Below are 21,993 nucleotides of genomic sequence, written 5' to 3'. Positions count from 1 at the left end.
AACTGGCTTTTACTCAGCTTTTCCGCTCGCTCGATAGAGAGAGAACTGGCTTTTACTCAGCTTTTCCGCTTGCGAGAGAGAGAGAGAACTGGCTTTTACTCAGCTTTTCCGCTCGAGAGAGAGAGAGAACTGGCTTTTACTCAGCTTTTCCCCTTCCTCGCGAGAGAGAGAGAACTGGCTTTTACTCAGCTTTTCCGCTCGCTCGCTCGAGAGAGAGAACTGGCTTTTACTCAGCTTTTCCGCTCGAGAGAGAGAGAGTACTGGCTTTTACTCAGCTTTTCCACTCGAGAGAGAGAGAGAACTGGCTTTTACTCAGCTTTTCCGCTCGAGAGAGAGAGAGAACTGGCTTTTACTCAGCTTTTCCGCTCGAGAGAGAGAGAGAACTGGCTTTTATTCAGCTTTTCCGCTCGCGCGAGAGAGAGAGAACTGGCTTTTACTCAGCTTTTCCCCTCCCTCGCGAAAGAGAGAGAACTGGCTTTTACTCAGCTTTTCCGTGCGCTCGCGAGAGAGCGAACTGCATTTTACTCAGCTTTTCCGCTCGCTTGCTCGAGAGAGAACTGGTTTTTACTCAGCTTTTCCCCTCGCGAGAGAGAGAGAACTGGCTTTTACTCAGCTTTTCCTCTCTCTTTCGAGAGAGAGAACTGGCTTTTACTCAGCTTTTCCGTGCGCTCGCCAGAGAGAGAACTGCCTTTTACTCAGCTTTTACACTCGCTCGAGAGAGAGAGAGAACTGTTTTTTACTCAGCTTTTCCCCTCCCTCTCGAGAGAGAGAGAACTGGCTTTTACTCAGCTTTTCCGCTCGAGAGAGAGAGAGAACTGGCTTTTACTCAGCTTTTCCGCTCGAGAGAGAGATAGTACTGGCTTTTACTTAGCTTTTCCGCTCGAGAGAGAGAACCGGCTTTTACTCAGGTTTTCCGCTCGCGAGAGAGAGAGAGAGAGAACTGGCTTTTACTCAGCTTTTCCGCTCGAGAGAGAGAGAGAGAACTGGCTTTTACTCAGCTTTTCCGCTCGCTCGAGAGAGAGAGAGAACTGGCTTTTACTCAGCTTTTCCGCTCGAGAGAGAGAGAGAACTGGCTTTTACTCAGCTTTTCCGCTCGAGAGAGAGAGAACTGGCTTTTACTCAGCTTTTCCGCTCGAGAGAGAGAGAACTGGCTTTTACTCAGCTTTTCCGCTCGAGAGAGAGAGAACTGGCTTTTACTCAGCTTTTCCGCTCGAGAGAGAGAGAACTGGCTTTTACTCAGCTTTTCCGCTCGAGAGAGAGAGAACTGGCTTTTACTCAGCTTTTCCGCTCGAGAGAGAGAGAACTGGCTTTTACTCAGCTTTTCCGCTCGAGAGAGAGAGAACTGGCTTTTACTCAGCTTTTCCGCTCGAGAGAGAGAGAACTGGCTTTTACTCAGCTTTTCCGCTCAAGAGAGAGAGAGAACTGTCTCTTACTCAGCTTTTCCGCTCGAGAGAGAGAGAGAGAGAGAGAACTGGCTTTTACTCAGCTTTTCCGAGCGCTCGCGAGAGAGAGAACTGGCTTTTTCTCAGCTTTTCCGCTCGAGAGAGAGAGAACTGGCTTTTACTCAGCTTTTCCCCTCCCTCGCGAGAGAGAGAGAGAGAACTGGCTTTTACTCAGCTTTTACCCTCCCTCGCAAGAGAGAGATAACTGGCTTTTACTCAGCTTTTCCGCTCGAGAGAGAGAGAACTGGCTTTTACTCAGCTTTTCCGCTCGAGAGAGAGAGAACTGGCTTTTACTCAGCTTTTCCGCTCGAGAGAGAGAGAACTGGCTTTTACTCAGCTTTTCCGCTCGAGAGAGAGAGAACTGGCTTTTACTCAGCTTTTCCGCTCGAGAGAGAGAGAACTGGCTTTTACTCAGCTTTTCCGCTCGAGAGAGAGAGAACTGGCTTTTACTCAGCTTTTCCGCTCGAGAGAGAGAGAAATGGCTTTTACTCAGCTTTTCCGCGCGCTCGCGCGAGAGAGAACTGTCTCTTACTCAGCTTTTCCGCTCGAGAGAGAGAGAGAGAGAGAGAGAGAACTGGCTTTTACTCAGCTTTTCCGAGCGCTCGCGAGAGAGAGAACTGGCTTTTACTCAGCTTTTCCGCTCGAGAGAGAGAGAACTGGCTTTTACTCAGCTTTTCCCCTCCCTCGCGAGAGAGAGAGAGAGAACTGGCTTTTACTCAGCTTTTACCCTCCCTCGCAAGAGAGAGATAACTGGCTTTTACTCAACTTTTCCGCTCGAGAGAGAGAGAGAGAGAGAGAGAGAGAACTGGCTTTTATTCAGCTTTTCCGCTCGCGAGAGAGAGAGAACTGGCTTTTACTCAGCTTTTCCCCTCCCTCGCGAAAGAGAGAGAACTGGCTTTTACTCAGCTTTTCCGCTCGCGAGAGAGAGAGAGAACTGGCTTTTATTCAGTTTTTCTGCACGCTCGCGAGAGAGAGAGAGAGAACTGGCTTTTATTCAGTTTTTCCGCGCGCTCGCGTGAGAGAGAGAACTGGCTTTTATTCAGTTTTTCCATGCGCTCGCGCGAGAGAGAGAACTGGCTTTTATTCAGTTTTTCTGCGCGCTCGCGAGAGAGAAAGAGAACTGGCTTTTATTCAGTTTTTCCGCGCGCTCGAGAGAGAGAGAGAACTGGCTTTTACTCAGCTTTTCCGCTCACTTGAGAGAGTGAGAGAGAGAACTGGTTTTTACTCAGCTTTTCCCCTCCCTCGTGAGAGAGAGAGAACTGGCTTTTACTCAGCTTTTCCACTCGAGAGAGAGAGAACTGGCTTTTACTCAGCTTTTCCGCTCGATCGGGAGAGAGAGATAGAACTGGCTTTTATTCAGCTTTTCCGCGCGCTCGCGAGAGAGAGAAGTGGCTTTTATTCAGTTTTTCCGCTCGCGAGAGAGAGAACTGGCTTTTACTCAGCTTTTCCGCTCGAGAGAGAGAGAGAACTGGCTTTTACTCAGCTTTTCCGCTCGCTCGCGAGAGAGAGAACTGGCTTTTACTCAGCTTTTCCGCTCGCGAGAGAGAGAACTGGCTTGTATTCAGTTTTTCCACGCGCTCGCGCGATTGAGAGAGAACTGGCTTTAATTCAGTTTTTCCGCGCGCTCGCGAAAGAGAGAGAGAACTGGCTTTTATTCAGTTTTTCCGCACGCTCGCGAGAGAGAGAGAGAATGGCTTATATTCAGTTTTTCCACGCACTCGCACGCGAGAGAGAGAACTGGCTTTTACTCAGCTTTTCCCCTCCCTCGCGAGAGAGAGAGAACTGGCTTTTACTCAGCTTTTCCGCTCGCTCGCGAGAGAGAACTGGCTTTTAAGGCCCGGTCCCACTGGCCGATGGACACAAAACGTATGCAAAAAGGACACAGCGGACGAGCAAAATTTCGGGGGTGGCTCTATCCGTTTTCATCCGCTCCAGAAATGGACAAAATTGGTGAAAATTGGCGAAAACAGAACGGAAAAGAACGGACGTGCGTAGTATATAGCGGGGATGTTAAACGCATGTTCATAGGAAGCCTAACGGATGGAAGTGGATGACAGCTCCGAAGGGGTTACCGGTGATAACTGAGAAGCGGACGCATAGCAGAAAGAGCGGATGCATAGCGGATGAAGGGGATGCATCACGTACGCCTAACGGAAACAAAGGGGATGTTGCTCGGATGTATATCGGATGCAGACCGTTCACTGCACATGCGGGGGGTATGAATTGCGTCTGCTCCGTGGATATAAAGGGATGCAGCATGCACGCCGTCAGCATAAAGCGGAAAGACGTGCTGGCGGCTACATCGAGAGATCCAGATGATTTTCTCCCCCTTTTTATACAAAATATCAATTGTCCGCTAGGTGTCCTTCTATATACTATAGACATACTCCAGACATCCTAAATATACGAGATACATCCCCGATATAAACGCTTTGTCCGTTTTGAATACTTTATATACAAGATGCATACGCTTACATCCTTTCTATTTCCGTGCTACTAACGATGAATAGACGTTTCATGTACCTTATCTTTCCTCCCTCTTTCCGTTTTCAGCTGCAGCGGATGTGAGTTGCGAGGATGCCCAGAGGATGCAGAGAGGATACAGCAGACGTTTAACGGATGATAACGGACATAGAACGTTTGTTGCTCATATATGTCGCGGATTTACATCGTACACGGTGGAAAGTTCATCCGTTCTAAAAGTTTTGTGCAGCTCAAAACTTTTTGCGCGGATGAAATCATAGTGGACGGATGCTCGATGGATAGAGCGTATGAAGCACGTATGCAATGAGTACACAACGGATGCATAGCGTTTTCCAACGGATGGCAAAGATTTTTTTACGTTTTACATCCTCTTTGCATCCGTAAGTGCAGTGGGACCGGGCCTTTAATCAGCTTTTCCGCGCGCTCGCGAGAGAGAGAGAGAACTGGCTTTTATTCAGCTTTTCCGCTCACTCACTCACACCAGTCATCTGGTTGGGAAGAGAGCCCCCTCTGCTCTCTCTCCTTAAATAGGGCGCGGTCACTGGGAAGACACACACACATTAACCTCCTAGGGCTTAGCGGTCACATGCGTGGACAGCGCTTTATGGAAATTCGGAACAAGAATCCACATATGTGGACATACTTTTTCTCTAAAAGTACATCTTATCAAAAGATGATGCTTAGTTTTTATTCTAATCAGGTTCTAATAAGCCCAAATAGCAAAGAGAAATAAAAAAAATGCATGTAAAAAAACAGCTTGGGCCTTTGGAGGTTAATTGACGACAGGTGTAGTGCTTCTGCCACTTACCTTCCCTGACTCTGCCCTCCTGTCCCAGACCGATGCTTGACCACGCCCCCGCTGCCACAGTAGGTTATTATGCGCATGCGTGGCTCATTGGAGTTGCCTATGGATAATGTGGTCTTACCCCCCACAAAAAAAAAAAAAACGAATTTGCATGATTCACGAGGGTCGTATTTTTATGCCTGAAAATCCGGAAAAATCCGGAAGAATCACTTCCTCGCAGCACTTCCGGGTGACCGAAGGACCCGAACTGTGGAAACCGGCTGTCTTTGTAGTGCCAGTCTCGTTACAAGCTAATGATTTCATCCAATTAAGATAATTAAGTGTAAATTAAGAATTGTGGTGAAGCCAGGATTTTGTAATGTAAACAGTTGTTTTGTATGAGAGAAATGTAAGACTTTTGCTATTTGTAAATCTTGCCATTGTTATGTAAATGGAGGATAAATGGGGTTTTGTCTGGCTACGGCTGTTTGTGTTAATTGTAGGGGGAGGGGCTAGTGACTATTTAAGCCATAGATTTACATAGAAGACTAGATGCCTCGTCCCCGTTGCCCGTCAACGAAGTCGAACGTCCGCACATAGCGGCCATCTTACCTCAGACAGTTGGCTTACCCATTACATTGTGTTAGTAGTGATATGTACTTTTCAGATGACCGTAACTTCCTCAAATTTCAATCGATATTCAAACGGTTTGGTTTGTTATATAAAAAAAAATGGAAGTATGTATTTATGATATTAATGATGAATAGTCATTTTATGTTTTAAAAAAATACGCATAGCTTGGCGAAGATATTTCAGTATACTACAGACTGTAAGACAGGATGCATGCTGAAATTCCTATGCTGTGAGAAGCCTAACACTGCATACTTATGGATAACTGCGGCCTTAGGACAAATAACCATAGAATTTATTTCCAATTTTTGTGATAGGGCCGTAGGGGAAGCTAAAGTTAAATAAACGGCTTACTCACTTCTGAAACTTCAGAAATACTTCATCCACCTCAAAAACCTAATGCACTCATATCATAGCATAATAACATGTAAACTCACATCATAGCATAATAACAAATGTAAACTCACATCATAGCATAATAACAAATGTAAACTCACATCATAGCATAATAACAAATGCACTGCCCGAGTAAGTAATAGTATAAAACAGTGACAGCGACTCACGGTAGTTTGTGACAAAAAATCATTTAATTAATCACATGTGGTTATACTTCCAAGGATAAAAATATATCTTTACATTTACAAAAAGAACATTCAAAGCTGATTATCATGTCAAAGTCAATATATGTTAGCACAGAAGATTGAAATTTCATTTGACTAGGCTCCAATGTGCAGTTAAAATAAAACTAAACATACTGATATAAACATCTACAATTAAAATACACACAGACACACATCATCTTGTCATCAACACTGTAAGCCCGGACTTTGTATTTAATTAAATGTTTTAATTACAATGTACGTAAAAATTTAAGTTTGATTGCATTACTAAAAAATATTAAGTATATTCTACTAATTTGTACACATAGTCAAAAGTGTTAATAAGTTTAAGTTGAATGGCCTTAAAATTCTAAGTTTTAGTCATGACCACACCTCTTTTTTAATCTGCGCAGAGTTGTGAAGCCGCCATTTTAACTTTCACAGATCAGCAGCAGTTACGTGAGGTTTGGTAAAATTCAGAGTGAGCTTCATCCAACGTTTGTTTTCTGAACTTAGTATTTTGGATCCTGACTGTCGGTGGGAATGTTTGTTTTAACTTTAAGAGCAGTGGAAATCGCGTGTTTGACAGTTACAGGTGGTATTTTACCAATTTCACGTCATTTTCATCTGTTGGCTAAGTTGCTTTTGTCACTGTGGAGAGCTCTCTGGATTTGGAATGGGACACTTTTGAAGACTTTTCGGATAATGCAAGTATACAGCACAACCATATCATAGGTTTAATCATTATATATTGTACGATTAAGTAGCTAACGTTAGAATTGACGTTCTTCCTCTATTAGCTAAGTGCTCACTAGCTGTTAGCTGCATTGAACACCTGACCGACAGCACAGAAAACGCGGTCTTCCACGTTGCGCAGCACAAGGGAGAAGGAGAGAGAAAGGAAGGCGACGGTCCGTTGGTGTATCACTGTTCACTCAATTTGGTAAGTGCTGTTGCATTTTGAGACGACCATGAACTGAAATGGGCTAGGTTAGTTCATTATTCAGATCAAACAAAGCGAAATGGCTTAGTTAATTGGAAGTTTAATTAAATGTTTTAGCCCAAGTTTTTTGTTAAATCTTGGTTATTCCAAAAAGTGCACTCAAACCCCTTTAAGTTTCCTTAGTTGCCAAGGTACCAAACAGACAGTTTTGGAATTAGCACTTGCAACACTCAGATCCAAATATGACCAGTCTTTATTGTCCTTTCAATAATTACATTCAGTTCACTTATTTTCTGAGGCTTTTCATTTTAAATATCTAACTGGTATGATTGTGTCCTGTACTGTCAATCTTTCTCTTGTCAGGATGCAACTTGCAAGGACTTATACAGTCAGACTCCAGTGGGAATCCTCTGCATTGATGAAGAAAGTCCTCAGCTGAACCCGTCCAGAGTAGGAATCATCCTGGAAGGCAGTGTGGTGATGGACGAGCTGCCCAACCTTCCTCAGGCCTTCTGTGTCCTTTTTGGGCTGATATACAGTACGCCCTACACCTGAATTATCCAGAGTACATGAAAAACACTTTTTACTTTGTCCAGCAGGTGATGTTCAACCTGGGTAAAAGTGAGCTGGCACCCAAAATTCAGACTCTGAAAAATCAGCTTGAAGTCTAAGGGGTTTCAAGTAGTTATGCTACTGTTCCAGATGCTACTGTATGCTACTGTTCCAGATACAGTATTCTGCTGTTCCAGATATCAGGTGCTTAGTTTTTAATGTTGCTCTTTTAGATAAGTGTGCTGCCGTTTGTGCGCTGTTTTCACTTTGTCTGATGATGTGGGCAGTGATATCATGGGTTAATGATCCAGTTACTGTCATTTGTTTGGATTTATTTGGACATGTTATTTGGTTAAGTAGGTTTTTGGTGTGTCAGTTCATCACTATTGCTTACCTTTTCCATCCTCTCTCTCTCTGCCCTCCTGTCTCTCTCTCCCTCTCTCTCTGAAAGTAAATATTTCTGTCAGTGAAAATCTTATATAGTATATGCATATTTTCTCAGTCCTGCCATTAAGAAAGATGAACACCATGCTGTCAGTCTTGTGAATCCAGGATTTGATTGTTTTTTTCTGCTCCTTTTTTTTTGTAAATGTGCTATCTACAGTAAAATAAAAGAGAAAAAGAATGTACATTTGTTTTCTTTTTTTGTTCATTAAAGTTAATATTGCTATTTATATTGCATTAAACCAACTTGGCATTTAGTGTAATGAACTTAATATGTTACATTTAATGATTATACAAAGCAATTGGTTTAGCAAAAGATTTTAAGTTAAATCAACTTGGTATCTAGTGTGTTGTACTTAAAATAGCAATTCCATTCCCATCAAGCATTTAAGTTTAATTCACTCAAGTTTTGATTATACATTACTTAATTTTTTTAAGGCAGCCACTTTCCTCAAATTTTTTAAGTAAACTCAACTTATCCGGGCTTACAGTGAAAGTCAGTACTTTGATTTCCTGTAAATCATAATGTGAGTGCTGGGCTGTGCTTGCGTAAGTCTTCATACCCCTTGAAAATTTTTTACACTATATTTGGCTAATGCCCTTTGAACAGTACTGCTTTGTTGTGCTTCTGTCTCATGCTGTTGTTCTGTAAGGAAAGGGTTGTCATCTTGGCAATGTGGTGGAGTCTAAGCTTAAAAAATAGGGACACAACCAGTGTTAGCAGAGTGTGGTGATGGCTGTCAATACCATACTGCGTGTCGCTGATGTGTTCCCCCAGCTGAAACACGTCCTCCAACCCAATCCTGCTCTGCGCCATGTAAACGGCCTCCAGCAGTTGGATGGGTCGTGATCGTCCAAAACTGGCCTGGCGAATGACTGACTCTGCTGCCCTGACGACTCTCACCGTTCCCTCTGATGGAATTACCAGGCCTCCATTGTCTTTCAGACACAGTAGGTGGTAGCTCTCGTCCTTTATGGCAGATGCAGCGTCTGTCACCAGGCTTTCACGGCACACATCACAAGCCAGTTTCTTCAGAGCCCGTCGCACCACAAATCCTAAAATTTGAGTTAGTATAACAACAACATGACTAGAAATAATAATAAATAATGCATTAATAAATGTATAACCATGGGGAAATTAAGGAGACACCTCTTTTTTTCTATTGTCACATTGTCTTCCCACAAATTTGGCTATTAGTTACACGCAAAATCAGCCTTTACCTGAAATGTAGACAAGAGCGTTCTCCACAAGACCACTGAAACGTGCGGGAAGGTAGCTGTGGTCATGGAGTAGGGCCGGAACGTCTGCAAATGGACAGTCTTCTCTGTCTTCTCCTCCTGCTGCAGAGGACACATCCACAGCTGACAGGCTTGTAGAGGTGTCAATGGTCACTGTCAAGGACTCCGTGGCATCCTGTGCTGTGACATTGCCCCTGCGACTCACAACTCCACACCGAGCCATCAGCCTCCTAAATATATACATAAACTGGCTGGCACTGGGATTGTTATTCCAGCCACCTTAAATAAAAAGCAAGGTTATAAAACAATGTATCAGTTTTTTTGACATTTGAAATGTGTAGGAAAACACACACACACATGCCTACCGGCTGCCCTGATGGAGTTGAACAGAAGTTCCAAGTGGTCCTGGCTAAATCTGTAGGTCAGGACATATTGCTGGCCTTCAAGCAACACAGGGATCATTGACAACAATGTGTCAATGTTGATGACGAAGCCCACAACAGAGAGGAACCTTCAAAAGGAAATGTGTATAACCATGATTCTGCCAAAATGGCCCAAGAAAGCAGGGATGCAAACTAACAGAATCAGATAAAAATAGTTAAGCTTAAGGAGCAGCAGGCACTTCTACGGGCAAACACAAATTCACATGTTCAAAAAATTAACTTCATTGCCATTCATTAAAATTACTTTGTATCATATGAATTACATAAAACATACCACTTTATTTACATGACGACGCAGAACGAAAAGAGCATCTCATGAACTCGATGCAGAAAGGACAGAGCATCTCATGAACTCGATGCAGAAAGGACAGAGCATCTCATGAACTCGATGCAAGCAGGAGGACAGAGCATCTGAACTTGATGCGGAATATAGTAGACAAACAAGAGAAGAGAACTTATGTCATTGACTTGAGGGATGCACTGAAACCAGTAGAGTTTTACCTTGAATAATTAAATGATTAATTCCCTACTTGAATACAATATAATGAATAAAACTCCCCTTTTTAAATCAATAGTCTCTTGATAATAATGAATTATTGGGTATTGGCATCTACAAATGGTGTCAGTGCATCATCAATTGAACGTTCATTTTTTTGTAAGACCTCTTTGCTTGGTAAAGGGGTTTGCCATCCTCCATCTTCAAGCTGAGCAAGAACTCCCTGGCCTTTAACAAGAATTCCTTAGTGCTTGCCCAATTCCAAGAACCAAGGGGGGCTTTGAACCCTTTGGCTCTGGGATTGCGACTGTTCAAGATGTCGAAGAGCCTGTCTGTTATCTATAAAGACACATCTTAATGCTGAAATAATCACGACAACTTAAGTGTTTACATGTATTAGAAACATCCAAGTATTAGGCATAGTTTCAATTTCAGTTTCAATTGTCATCTGTGGCTATGTTGCTGTACCTTACACCTGTAAATCTGTACTATGACACAGTGCTTTTGAGGGCAGTATGAGACAGGAATAAACAGCTTCAACCATGTTCTTGCATTGTTGAATGTGAGGGATTATTTAATCATTCCTGATGCCAAAAATAGAAAATAATCGTTGTGACATTCACATTTAACATCCACAACTGTTTTGTGGCAGCTGACCAACAGATCAACTACAAAGGATGGGTGGGTGTTCTAGGATTAGGTCAATGATGTAAATCCCTAGCTGCATTACCTGGATGAACTTGGAAGTAGCCTCGGAATCTCTGAACTCGGCATAGCCCACGTCCCGCAAAGTGCGCAGTGCCACAGCCACAGAGTTACTGAGGGTCTGAGCATCCAGGGAGACCTTAAATTTAGAAAGACAAATGGAGGGCTTATTAGTGTTACAAGGTACAAAGACCATCAAAAAGTATAAAAACATTATAAAGCTGTAGAGTCTAACAAACATACCTTCATCTTCTGATTATCAAAGTTCACATGCTTATCAGTGACTCGGTTCGCAGAATGTAGTCCACTTTTCTTTTGGATGGTGTTCAGCTTGACTATGTAATCCCAACTGATACTACCAGTTCCACTCCTAATTGGGCTGTAGACCTGCAGGATCACATTTTTTGTATCACTGCACAAATCAACTGTAGTCTAACACAGTTATGTAAACACACACCAAATGTATAAAAAGCAGAACAGTCAAGCAAAAGCAGAAGCAAAATAAAGAGCATGAACCTTCAACATATTGCGGGCCAACTTCAACATGTGGCAGGCATCCATCATGACAAAAACCTTGTCACCTGTTATTGGATGTGGAAAGTGGGTCTTCAGGGGCTTGCAGAGGTCTTCTTTTAGGTTACACCCAAGTTGTGTGCACATGCTTACATTTGATGCATGACCATCCATTGTCAGGCATACCACCCTTATCCCGCGATGATGTAACTCTTCTATAGCATGTTCGACTAACACTCTCTGTGTATCTGGTGTGAGGGTCTTGGTCAAATAATAGGCAATTGGAGCCTTCCAATAAACCTGAAGCCTGACCGCCATAAACACAAGTGCCTCAGAAGCTATGTCCGTCTCATTTACCCGATCCCCCATGTCTACATAGCCAAGCATTGTTTGGGTTTGAGGATCCTGCTGAACGTGACTTTTGATTTTCATGGCATCCAGCATCAAAGTGACACAGCCGTATTTGTCCTCATCTTCTTGCCGTCGTCTTTCCAGCATGTCCAACATCATCTTGTTGAGTCCAGGTCTGGCATCAAGAGAACTCAGCCACCTTGTATAATTACAAAGTACACATTAAATGAGGAATTGTGCCTAGACAACAAGTAATTTATCATCTCTTAATCTCTTATTATGAGTGACTCAGGCTCTCTGAAATGGCCTTATATTTGTACATTCATGTTGGTGGTGAATAGAGTTCATTTTTAAATGTTTTTCCTTGTGTTCTTTCTAACATTATCCAAGTTTTACAGCATGTTATTGGACCTGTCCCAAACTTTTGAGGCATGTTGCATGTATCACATTGCAAATGTGCATATTTTCCTCAAAACAATATTTTTGCTCGGTGTTAACCACTTATGTGTTGTCTAGGCACAATTCCTCGTTTAATCTACAGGTTTTGAAAATGATAGTATTTTGTTTTTAGTCACAATTTACCAAATGTCCCAACTTTTTCTGTGTTGGGGACTTGGGGTTGTATCTGTAATAGGACTATCCAAACACTAATTTGACACTGTAAGCAAACAGACCTTTGACACCTTTAATGGCCATTGGTAGCCTGACCATTCATGGTAATACTGTTTGTAGTGCTTAATCTAATTCAGTGTTTAATTACATATCATGCACAATACCTTTGCAATGAACTGGGATGCGGCAGGTTAATATGCAGAGTCTCTCTCAGGTACTGGGGTAAGCCTTTGGACCATGCAGATGGAGTGTAAGGGCAAACTCTCTCTGGACCTTGGTGTATTCTACGCCCTGCCTCGAGAGGAGATGAACCGGAAGATCTGAAATGCAATGGCAAGTGTTTAATTAGGTATCCCTTTAAAGGTAGAGTATGTATTTTTTTAGGAGTTGATTTCCAGAATTTATGCTGCCCATCCATAAATGTTATCTTTTTCAGGAATATTTACCACCACCATCAATTTCTAAGTATTCATTATGACTGGGAAAATTACACATTTCATACATGAAAAGGTGGATATTCTCCATGTTCACCATTTTGAATTTCCAGTAATACCGTAGATATCTTTGGCAGCAAAACTTACTATACTTTGGTCAGACCAGTAAATATTAGAGTATTACTTGAAAAGATCAAATTTGGGAATGGGCAGCATAGTTGCAATGCCTACTCTGGCCACCATCCTACATACTCTACCTTTAAGGCAAGGCAAGGCAAGTTTATTTATATAGCACATTTCATACACAGTGGCAGTTCAATGTGCTTTACAGAAGTAAAAGCAAAACAGTAAACAAAAGAGAATAAAATTACATAAAATAAATGGGAAGAAATATAATAAGAATTAAACAATGGTAGAAATAAAATAATAAAATGAAGAAGTTGTTCAAATAGGGGGAGAAAAAAACAGCAGAATAAAATAGAATAAAAGTTAAGTAAAATTTGAAACATGCAGAGACTGTAAAAGTACAGATTATAAAACATGTAAAGAAGACAATATTAATTATTTAACAGAAAGCATCTGAAAACAGCTTGGTCTTTAAGCTAGATTTGAAGCTGCCAACAGCAGGAGCATTTTTAATGTCCTCTGGCAGTTGGTTCCATAGCTGCACTGCATAGTAGCTAAAAGCTGCTTCACCACACTTTGTTTTAACAACAGGTTTTACCAGTAAATTTTTCTGTTGCGATCTGGTAGATCTGATTGGGTTAGGCCGCTGCAACATATCAGAGAGATAATTGGGCCCTGTACCATTTAGAGATTTGTACACCAGCAGCAATGCTTTAAAGTCAATTCTGTAGCTTAAGCCAGTGAAGGGACCTTAGAATTGGAGTAATGTGCTCTGTTCTTTTTGTTCATGTGAGAACCCTAGCCGCTGCATTTTGAACCAGCTGAAGTCGTTTGATCGTCTTTTTTGGCAGGCCTGTGAAAAGGCCATTGCAGTAATCAACCCTACTAGAGATGAAGGCATGTATCAGTTTTTCCAGATCATTTTTTGACATAAGTCCTCTTAGTTTGGAAATGTTTTTTAGGTGATAAAATGCCGTTTTAGTGATTGCTTTCATGTGACTGTCAAAGTTTAGCTCGCTGTCAATGAAAACACCAAGATTTTTAACCATTTCTTTAGTTTTAATCCCTTTTGTGTCAAGAATAGTGGTAATCCTGAGTCTTTCATCTTTTTTTCCAAATAGAAGTACTTCTGTTTTATCTGAGTTCAGCTGAAGAAAATTTTGTGACATCAAGTTGTTGATTTGATCGATACACTGGTAGAGACATTCAAGGGGGGCATAATCATTAGGTGATAAAGCAAAATAAATTTGGGTGTCATCTGCATAGCAGTGATACAAAATTGAATTGTTATTGATAATTTGCCCAAGTGGGAGCATATAAAGGTTGAAAAGTAATGGTCCAAGAATCGACCCCTGGGGGACACCACAGGTCAAGGACATTGACGTTGAGGAACAATTTCCCATGGTAACAAAGAAGCTTCTATCTTTTAAGTATGAATTTGACCAATTGATAACTTTACCAGTCAACCCAACCCAGTGTTCAAGTCGATATAGCAGTATGTTGTGATCGACAGTATCAAAAGCTGCACTGAGGTCCAGTAATACCAGGACCGATGTTTTGCCTGCATCAGTATTAAGACGTATGTCATTTATAACTTTAATCAGCGCTGTTTCAGTGCTATGATTGGCACAAAATCCTGACTGAAAATTATCAAAACGGCTGTTTGATATCAAGAAGGCAGTTAATTGATTGAAGACAATTTTTTCAAGGATTTTCCCGATGAATGGTAAATTTGATATTGACCTGTAGTTATTTAATACTGAAGGATCCAGATTATTTTTTTTAAGTAGGGGCTTCACAACGGCTTTTTTCAGGGACATAGGAACAACGCCAGTCTCTAGGGATGTATTTATAATTTGAAGCAGATCTGTAATTATAAGATGAAGAACAGACTTAAAAAAGTTGGTGGGCAGAATGTCCAATTCAGATGTTGAGGAACTGAGATTTTGTACAGTTTTTTCAAGAGTCTCATAATCAATTAAACAAAATTCTGACATTGTGTTGAAGTTATGTATCTGTGTCATTGGTGATGGCAGTTTTTCAATTTTTTGCAACTGAGATATATTATGAGCAATATTCTGCCGTATTTTATCAATTTTACCTTTGAAGAAGGATGCAAACTCATTGCATTTATTAACTGAGAGAAGTTCAGGTGCTAATTGTGGTGGGGGATTAGTTAGCTTCTCTACTGTTGAAAATAGCACACAGGCATTGTTCATATTCCTGTTGATGATGTTGGAGAAGAAAGACTGTCTTGCTTTATGAATTTCATAATTATAATTACAAAGCATCTCTTTATGGATTTGATAATGGATGTGAAGTTTAGATTTGCGCCATTTTCTTTCAGTCTTTCTACATTCTCTCTTTAGCAGTTTAACAGCCAGGTACTGCTTCCATGGTGCGTTCTGCTTATCATTGACTCTTTTGATTTTGAAAGGAGCAATATCATCCATAATTTGGGTCATATTAAAATTTAAAATTTCCAGTAAATCATCTACAGAGTCTGACATTTTGGTTGAGTTCTGAGAGAGAGCTTGCTCAAAGAGAGCACATGTGTTGTCTTTTATGACTCTCCTACCCATAGTCGTTGAGCTGTTCTGAATGTAAGGAGACATAGAAACATCAGAGAAAACACAAAAATGATCAGATAAGGCCAGGTCAACAACAGTAGTAGAAACAGTAAGACCCTTTGTGATGACGAGGTCAAGGGTATGACCACGAGAGTGGGTCGGCCCCTGTACATGGTGTACTAGGTTGAAGTTGTCAATAAGTGCAAGTAGTTCTTTGGCATAAGTGTTTTCAGTATTATCTACATGCAAGTTAAAATCCCCAGATATAATTAAGGGAACAAAGAACATAAGAACACACATAAAATAATCAATCTAATATTTTTTGCTTTACCTGAATAGCATTCAAGCTGGTATTTCAGTTCTTCATTAATGAGATTTTTCTCCCTCAGTTCCTCCAGGAGTGCCCACATGTTGTTCTTGGCCCTCTTCTCTCTCCTTAAGACATTGCTCTTCTCCCGCTCCAGTTTCCTCACTCGCGCTGACATTTCGTCAAGTTTGGCCTTTAGGGCCTTAGGGGAAGCAGGCAGTGCATATGAGTGATCAGTGGCCTGCCGCTTGCACTGCCCCTTGAGCCTCTTTTCAACAGCTCCCTGTTTTAGGCGAAATATACAAATATGTATGAATAACCATACTACAAAAATGAATAACTTAACTTCTCAATTAATTAATATTACAAGCCATTTGATGCCTCCATTAGTTTCTGACATTCAACACGCAAATACTTACAGGTGATGGATTCTCCTTCGCCGCCCTAGAAGTAGCTGTTGTTCTACTTGCTTCAGACTATAATAAAACACAAGACGTTTTAGGGTGTTTACAATACTGAACTAAACAACACACTACACCTACAAAGCAAGGGTTGTAAGGGACAAATAAATTACTTTCACTCTTACATATCAATACTATACACCTTAAATTACTGTTGGTTAATGATGCACATACTCTTTGAAGATGAGCAGGGAAGTTAAAGATGGTTGGGACCACACCATCTTTAAGGCAGACAGTCTGCCCTGTCCTGTCAAAGACCTCATCCCTGAAGTGGTTACTGCAGAGCTGTGCTCGATCGGAAGCCACAAAACCCTCCCTCCTTATGGCAATTTCCCACCTCCTCCTTCTCTCCCTGCTCTTGGGAAACCTTAAAAAAGTGAAAATGTACCCAGATCAGGAATGGAAATGACCACTAACCACCTACTGTGCATACACCTGCGTAGGCGAGTTATCAGTCACTTCCCTTTGTTTAGCCTACATGCAGGAATAATTACAACCTCACACCCACATGTAACAATACAGTATGATACTGTTGTCCTAGCCCGGCTGCTCATATCAGGAACTGTATTGGACATTATTTCACTAAGTAAATAACACTAATGATTATCCTTAAAAAAATGATGTATTATCTTACTGGTGAAAGGTGATCCCGCATGCCCTACTTTCCAGACATCGCCGGTTCGAGCAACTGAAGGCCGCGCAGAAGTCTGGCATCTCGTCACAGTCAGTAATTTAATTTCCTCTAGAAATCATAATGTAAGTTGTTTTCAATTAACCAACACGAAAATGAAAACCACGTGCAAGTGCAACTTCAGTTATTGGAAATATTATCTCATGACCTTCCATGTAAAATTACTTGGTGCTACGAGCTAGCCTAGCATGAAGCACAACTTTGACAAAGCTGCAGTAAGTCGTTTTTGAAGAGAAAAGGTACGATTTTAGCATGTTCAAGCACCCAGAATTACAACCACATTAATAATGTTTTAAGAAATCAAACCGTTTGTATATACGTCAAAATTTCAGCGAGATAAGAGTATAAACATTTAAGCACCTCAATGGTCTTACCTCAGTGTACCGCAAATTCTGTGGAAAAGCTTGTCTGTGGTAAGATGACTGGCCTGTGCGGACGTTCTAGAATACGCGGTGAGGAATCTAGTCTTCTATGTAAATCTATGATTTAAGCCCTCTGAAGGAGGTAGTTCACGGTCTGGCCATTTTTATTGCAATCTGGTTTGTAGTCCTGAGCTGTGTAGTGGTTTGCTCTTCAGACTGGAAATTTTCTTTCTACTTTAGTCTAGTTACATTTTTGTTTTTTTTTTGTTAAATTCATAGGCCTACATTACTTTAACATTTTGAAATTCCAACTTTATTTTTTTAATTTTTATTTTTGCTCACTTGCTCACTTTTGGGAAAATCTGGACTGTAAATAAACCACCATCCTTGCACCGAAGTTGCAATTCTTGGCTGCGTCATCATTTTGTCACAGAACCCATGTGACACACTAAAATGGCATAAAAACCTACCGAGACTGACTGCAATATTTACACACATGCCAGCCATTATTTTTGTTCTGGCTCTAGAAAATATTTAATGGTGAACCAGTATTTAATAATAGAAATTCTAGCAGTGAAAGAGCTAACAGCTGTCTCTGGTTTCTGAATCAGATGAATGGTGGGTTGGTACAGTAGTTGTCTCCTTAGTTGTTGTAGCCACAGCAGCGCGAGCCTGCAAATATAATTAAAATCAATGATAAATTGGGAAATCCTTGTTTACCATTATATGGTCAGATTAAGTGATGTATGTATACATAAAATATTTGCAAGAGGTAAGTACCTACAGGTAATTCTTCACAATTTCATATAGGTGCATCAGAACCTTTCTCTGATAATCTATAAAAACACATAAAAAGGAAATGGTTAGTGTCATGGGCCACATAAAAATGAGTGAGCATTATGCATTTATGAATTAAAGACATTAATTTAAAAAATGGTTGGATTTTATGATAAAATACCACACATCAATAAGTAATATTAGTACTGGATGTCACTACACAGATATTCAGACTGACAGATCACAAATGTAAGTCATTTATTCAAGTAGTGTTTCTATCTTTTCATAAAATGTATACGCTAGCATGTCTCTTTTGTAAGTAAGAATAGAACTCACTGTCTGATCTGGTATTTTGCCGTGGATCTGTACTCCTCGGCCTGAACAGCTCTTCAAGGTCCTCTGTATCTGAGACAAATTTGCAAACCAATTAATATCTTGCAAAATGAATGGAATTAAGCAAGCTAATGGTAAGATTTTACTGTTTGTTTTTAATGAATGTAATATGCAAACCTTGGAGATGAATGATATTCCCAAGATATGAAAAGAAATTCCACCTAAGTGAATTTTTCTATATGTGGCAGATCACAGAATCCAGGGACACGTGTCTGCCCGGGGACATTTTGAGTTATTGACAGATTCAGAAAGTACAGTTTCTAAGCTTTCCAATGATGCCTTCCATGTGGAGATCTGACAGTATTTGAAGAATGTGTGACCTTTTGAAAGTGTATACTTCTTAAAACAGAAAAGGGAGAAAATCGCCCTCAAAGTTTTCCATCTCAGCTACTCTGGGTGTAGAGCAGGCACATAATGGTGCTCATCTGCATGACATTAAGGAAAGCCCTACCCCCTATGAGCTAGCACAATACTACTTTCATGTAAACAAAGATCACCACGTCAATTTTCCTTCCATGCAAAGTATGCCCAAAACAATTATGAAGTACAAAAATAAGTCCTAAAGTATACTTTAATGTTTTGTGGTTGAAAAATTACTCACATCGTAAGAAAAAAGATAGCACGATGATGACACAACTAACACAACACTAGTTTCATGTAAAGCCTCGGTCACAACCGGCCGTACGTGCTCCTACGGCCGGTCTACGTGCAAAAAACTCAAGAAACGCACGGAGGGCGCACATGAAACGCACGAGAGCGCGCGTGTGATGTGCTGATTTTCGAGCCGCAGACCGGCCGCAGAGGTTCTTTGTCATGTCAAACAAACTCTACGGGCGCTTACGTTTTTTTCAGGTTGCAAGACAAACTTACGGCCAACGCGCGTCTTTCTCCATGAACAACAACAAAAAAAAAACGCAGCGATTTGGGAAATGCCAAAAATCACACGGCCAAAAAATCATACGTCCGGTTGTGACCTAGGCTTAATCAAACCACAACACTCTCCGTTACATGCAAAAATAACCACACAGCCTTAGATTAATAAACTTACTCCATCAGAAAGAGAAACGGCGCCTTGCACACACCAATGCCTCCGATGAAATGTAATCCTAGAACGGTCCGTGTATCATCCGATCATTCAAGTATTCCATTCAATCTGGAAAACGAGGTTGCGGGGTTTTTTTGCTAGAAATGGTTATCTCCGATGTAAATACCGTGTGTCTGTTTGCTTCGTGGTGTTTCAGCTCCTCTGCGCTCTGTTTAGTAACTCATTCCATAGTGAAATTACACTCCTGTATGCAGCTAAGTAGCCATGCGCTCAGCCCGTATCATACAGCTGATTCGCAAAAAAAACCCCAAAAGACTTAAATCATCATGTGAATGGCCCATATGGTAATTTACCCACACCCCCCAGCAGGCTACAGTCCTGACAAAAACGAGACAATTTGCAACAAAAAATGTATGCTTTTCCAACAAAACAATCTATTATCTGAAATACTGATTGCATTCTTCAAGATCTCAACTTGCACATGATGGAAAAAAACAAAAATCACAAATTTCGAAAAAAATGCTTCTTTTGCGATTATCTCGGATTCGTTTCGGCCGACATGTGTCCCTGGATTCGGTGAGGGGTCACATATATTGCATAATACATGCATGTAACAGTAAAACAAACTGAAATAGTGTGGAACAGCTTTATGAAACATTCCAAATACCCCAATAAGTAGTCTACATATGTTGTTACAGAATACATTTTGTGAAACAATTTAGTTTTTAAATTTCACCAAACATTCATATTAGGATGCATGTTTATCAGTTTATATTGTAACAATACTAAATAACTGACCAAAGTCATCTTTTGATTGAAATCAAGAGGTAGTTAAACCTTCACAGCTTTCTTCTCTCTTTGGCTCTTTTCATCTTGGAAGACGGTCAACAGCTTCTTCCATGTCTCGCGGCTTCGGTCAGTCACTGGTACTCTGTGTAGTCCTGGCTGGGCAGCGCCTCTCATGGCTAATGAGTCTGATGTTAGCACAGCAGGCTCTCCCGCAGAATGCACAGCAAAACATTTGACCGTCATTGTTCTCCTCTGTTCTTTTCTTCCTCCTATGTCTTGCTTCCAAAACCCGCCTCTCTCGGGCAACCCTATACAGTCCCACACCAGTGTGTACTGCTGATCTCCATCTACTTCTGTCCATTCCTATATTTTCCCAGCTCTCTTTGCATATAGAGAAGTCTTGAAGGGTAGCTTTGCATACATCTTTGTACCTCAGCTTGGGCCTTCCTCTGAATCGACTCCCAATAGAGAGTTCGCCGTACAGTACTCTCTTTAGAAGCCTGGTGTCCTCCATCCTGCTCACATGGCCTAACCAACATAACCTTTTTCGCCGCAGGATCTTGAACAACAACAGTATGCCTGCTTGTTGGAGTACTTCTTCATTTGTGATTTTGTTCTGCCATTTTATGTTTAAAATCTTGCGCAAGCAATGTAGGTGGAAACTGTTTAGTCCTTTTTCTTGCTGTGAATAAATTGTCCATGTTTCACTGCCATATAGTAGAGTTGACAGTACGCATGTGTTGTAGATCAGTACCTTTGTCTTTCTTGTCAGCTTCTGGTTCTCCCAAACTCTCTTGCTTAGTTTCCCATAGGAAGCAGCAGCTCTACCAATCCTCACATTTATTTCTTCATCCAGAGAATTGGTACTTGCTGCCACTGATCCCAGGCAGGTAAACTTCTCAACTGTTTGGAGAGGATTTCCATGCAGTGTGATTGAAGGGAGGACTGCAGTGCCTTGCCCCATTACCTCCATCTTCTTGACACTGATGGCAATGCAGAACAGATCCCAGGCCTGGGCTAAATTGCCCAACAGTCCCTGCAGAGTTGTCTCCTCATGTGCCGTGAGTGCTGCATCATCAGCGAAAAGGAGTTCTCTGCACAACAACTCAACAGTTTTACTTTTTGCCCTGAGTCTTGCCAGGTTAAACAGTGAGCCATCTGTATGTGACTGGATATAAATGCTATCCTGGCGTCCACTGAAGGCAAAGTGGAGGAGTACAGCAAAGTAGATGCTGAAAAGAGTCGGTGCCAGCACACACCCCTGCTTAACTCCATTTCTGACGTCAAAACAGTCAGAGGTAGAGCCATCAAACTGAATACAGACTTTCATGTCCTCATGAAAGGAGATAACCAGTTTCAGGAGTTTAGGTGGACATCCGATACTCTTGAGTACTTTGTAGAGGGCAGATCTGCAGACAGTATCGAACGCCTTTGTCAAGTCTACGAAGGCGATGTAAAGCGGCATACACTGCTCTCTACACTTCTCCTGTAGTTGTCGCAATGTGAAGATCATGTCCATGGTAGACTGCCCTGCTCTAAAACCACACTGAGACTCCAGGAGCACATGTTCTGCTAGCGTCTGTAGCCGCTTGTGTACTATCCGTGCAATAGCCTTCCCTGTTATGCTCAGCAGTGAGATTCCCCTGAAGCTGTTGCAGTCTCCTCGGTCACCTTTGTTCTTATAAAGGGTCACAATCTTGGCATTGTGCATTTCATGAGGAATTTTGCCTTCTTCCCAACACTGTCGAAGGAGTTCGTACAGATAGAGCAGTATTACCTCCTTGTTTTCCTTCAGGACTTC

At 41.4% G+C, this 21,993-nt stretch overlaps 1 protein-coding gene across 1 annotated transcript; it reads right to left on the bottom strand.

Moving 5' to 3' along the window:
* Nucleotides 1-8,470: 8,470 nt before the first annotated feature.
* Nucleotides 8,471-11,074, bottom strand: LOC132870729 (uncharacterized). The gene is made up of 5 exons (XM_060904551.1): nt 11,005-11,074; nt 10,787-10,900; nt 9,483-9,628; nt 9,100-9,396; nt 8,471-8,934 (listed from the first exon to the last, which is right to left on the bottom strand). The coding sequence occupies exons 2-5, from the start codon at nt 10,888-10,890 to the stop codon at nt 8,471-8,473; spliced, it is 1,011 nt and encodes a 336-aa protein (XP_060760534.1). The 5' UTR covers nt 10,891-10,900; nt 11,005-11,074.
* Nucleotides 11,075-21,993: the final 10,919 nt, after the last annotated feature.

This window comes from Neoarius graeffei, chromosome 2 (genome assembly GCF_027579695.1).
Source record: "Neoarius graeffei isolate fNeoGra1 chromosome 2, fNeoGra1.pri, whole genome shotgun sequence".
NCBI lineage: Eukaryota > Metazoa > Chordata > Actinopteri > Siluriformes > Ariidae > Neoarius > Neoarius graeffei.
Note: the sequence above shows the minus strand (reverse complement) of the source record. Positions and strands in the feature narration are given on the sequence as shown.

Coding starts and splice junctions, on each gene's coding strand:
- LOC132870729 (XM_060904551.1), bottom strand. CDS start 10,890: ATGCTCAGACCCTCAGTAACTCTGTGGCTGTGGCACTGCGCACTTTGC. Junction 9,629..10,786: donor CTACTTCCAAGTTCATCCAG/GTAATGCAGCTA, acceptor TTCCTTTTGAAG/GTTCCTCTCTGTTGTGGGCT. Junction 9,397..9,482: donor CAACTCCATCAGGGCAGCCG/GTAGGCATGTGT, acceptor TTTTTATTTAAG/GTGGCTGGAATAACAATCCC.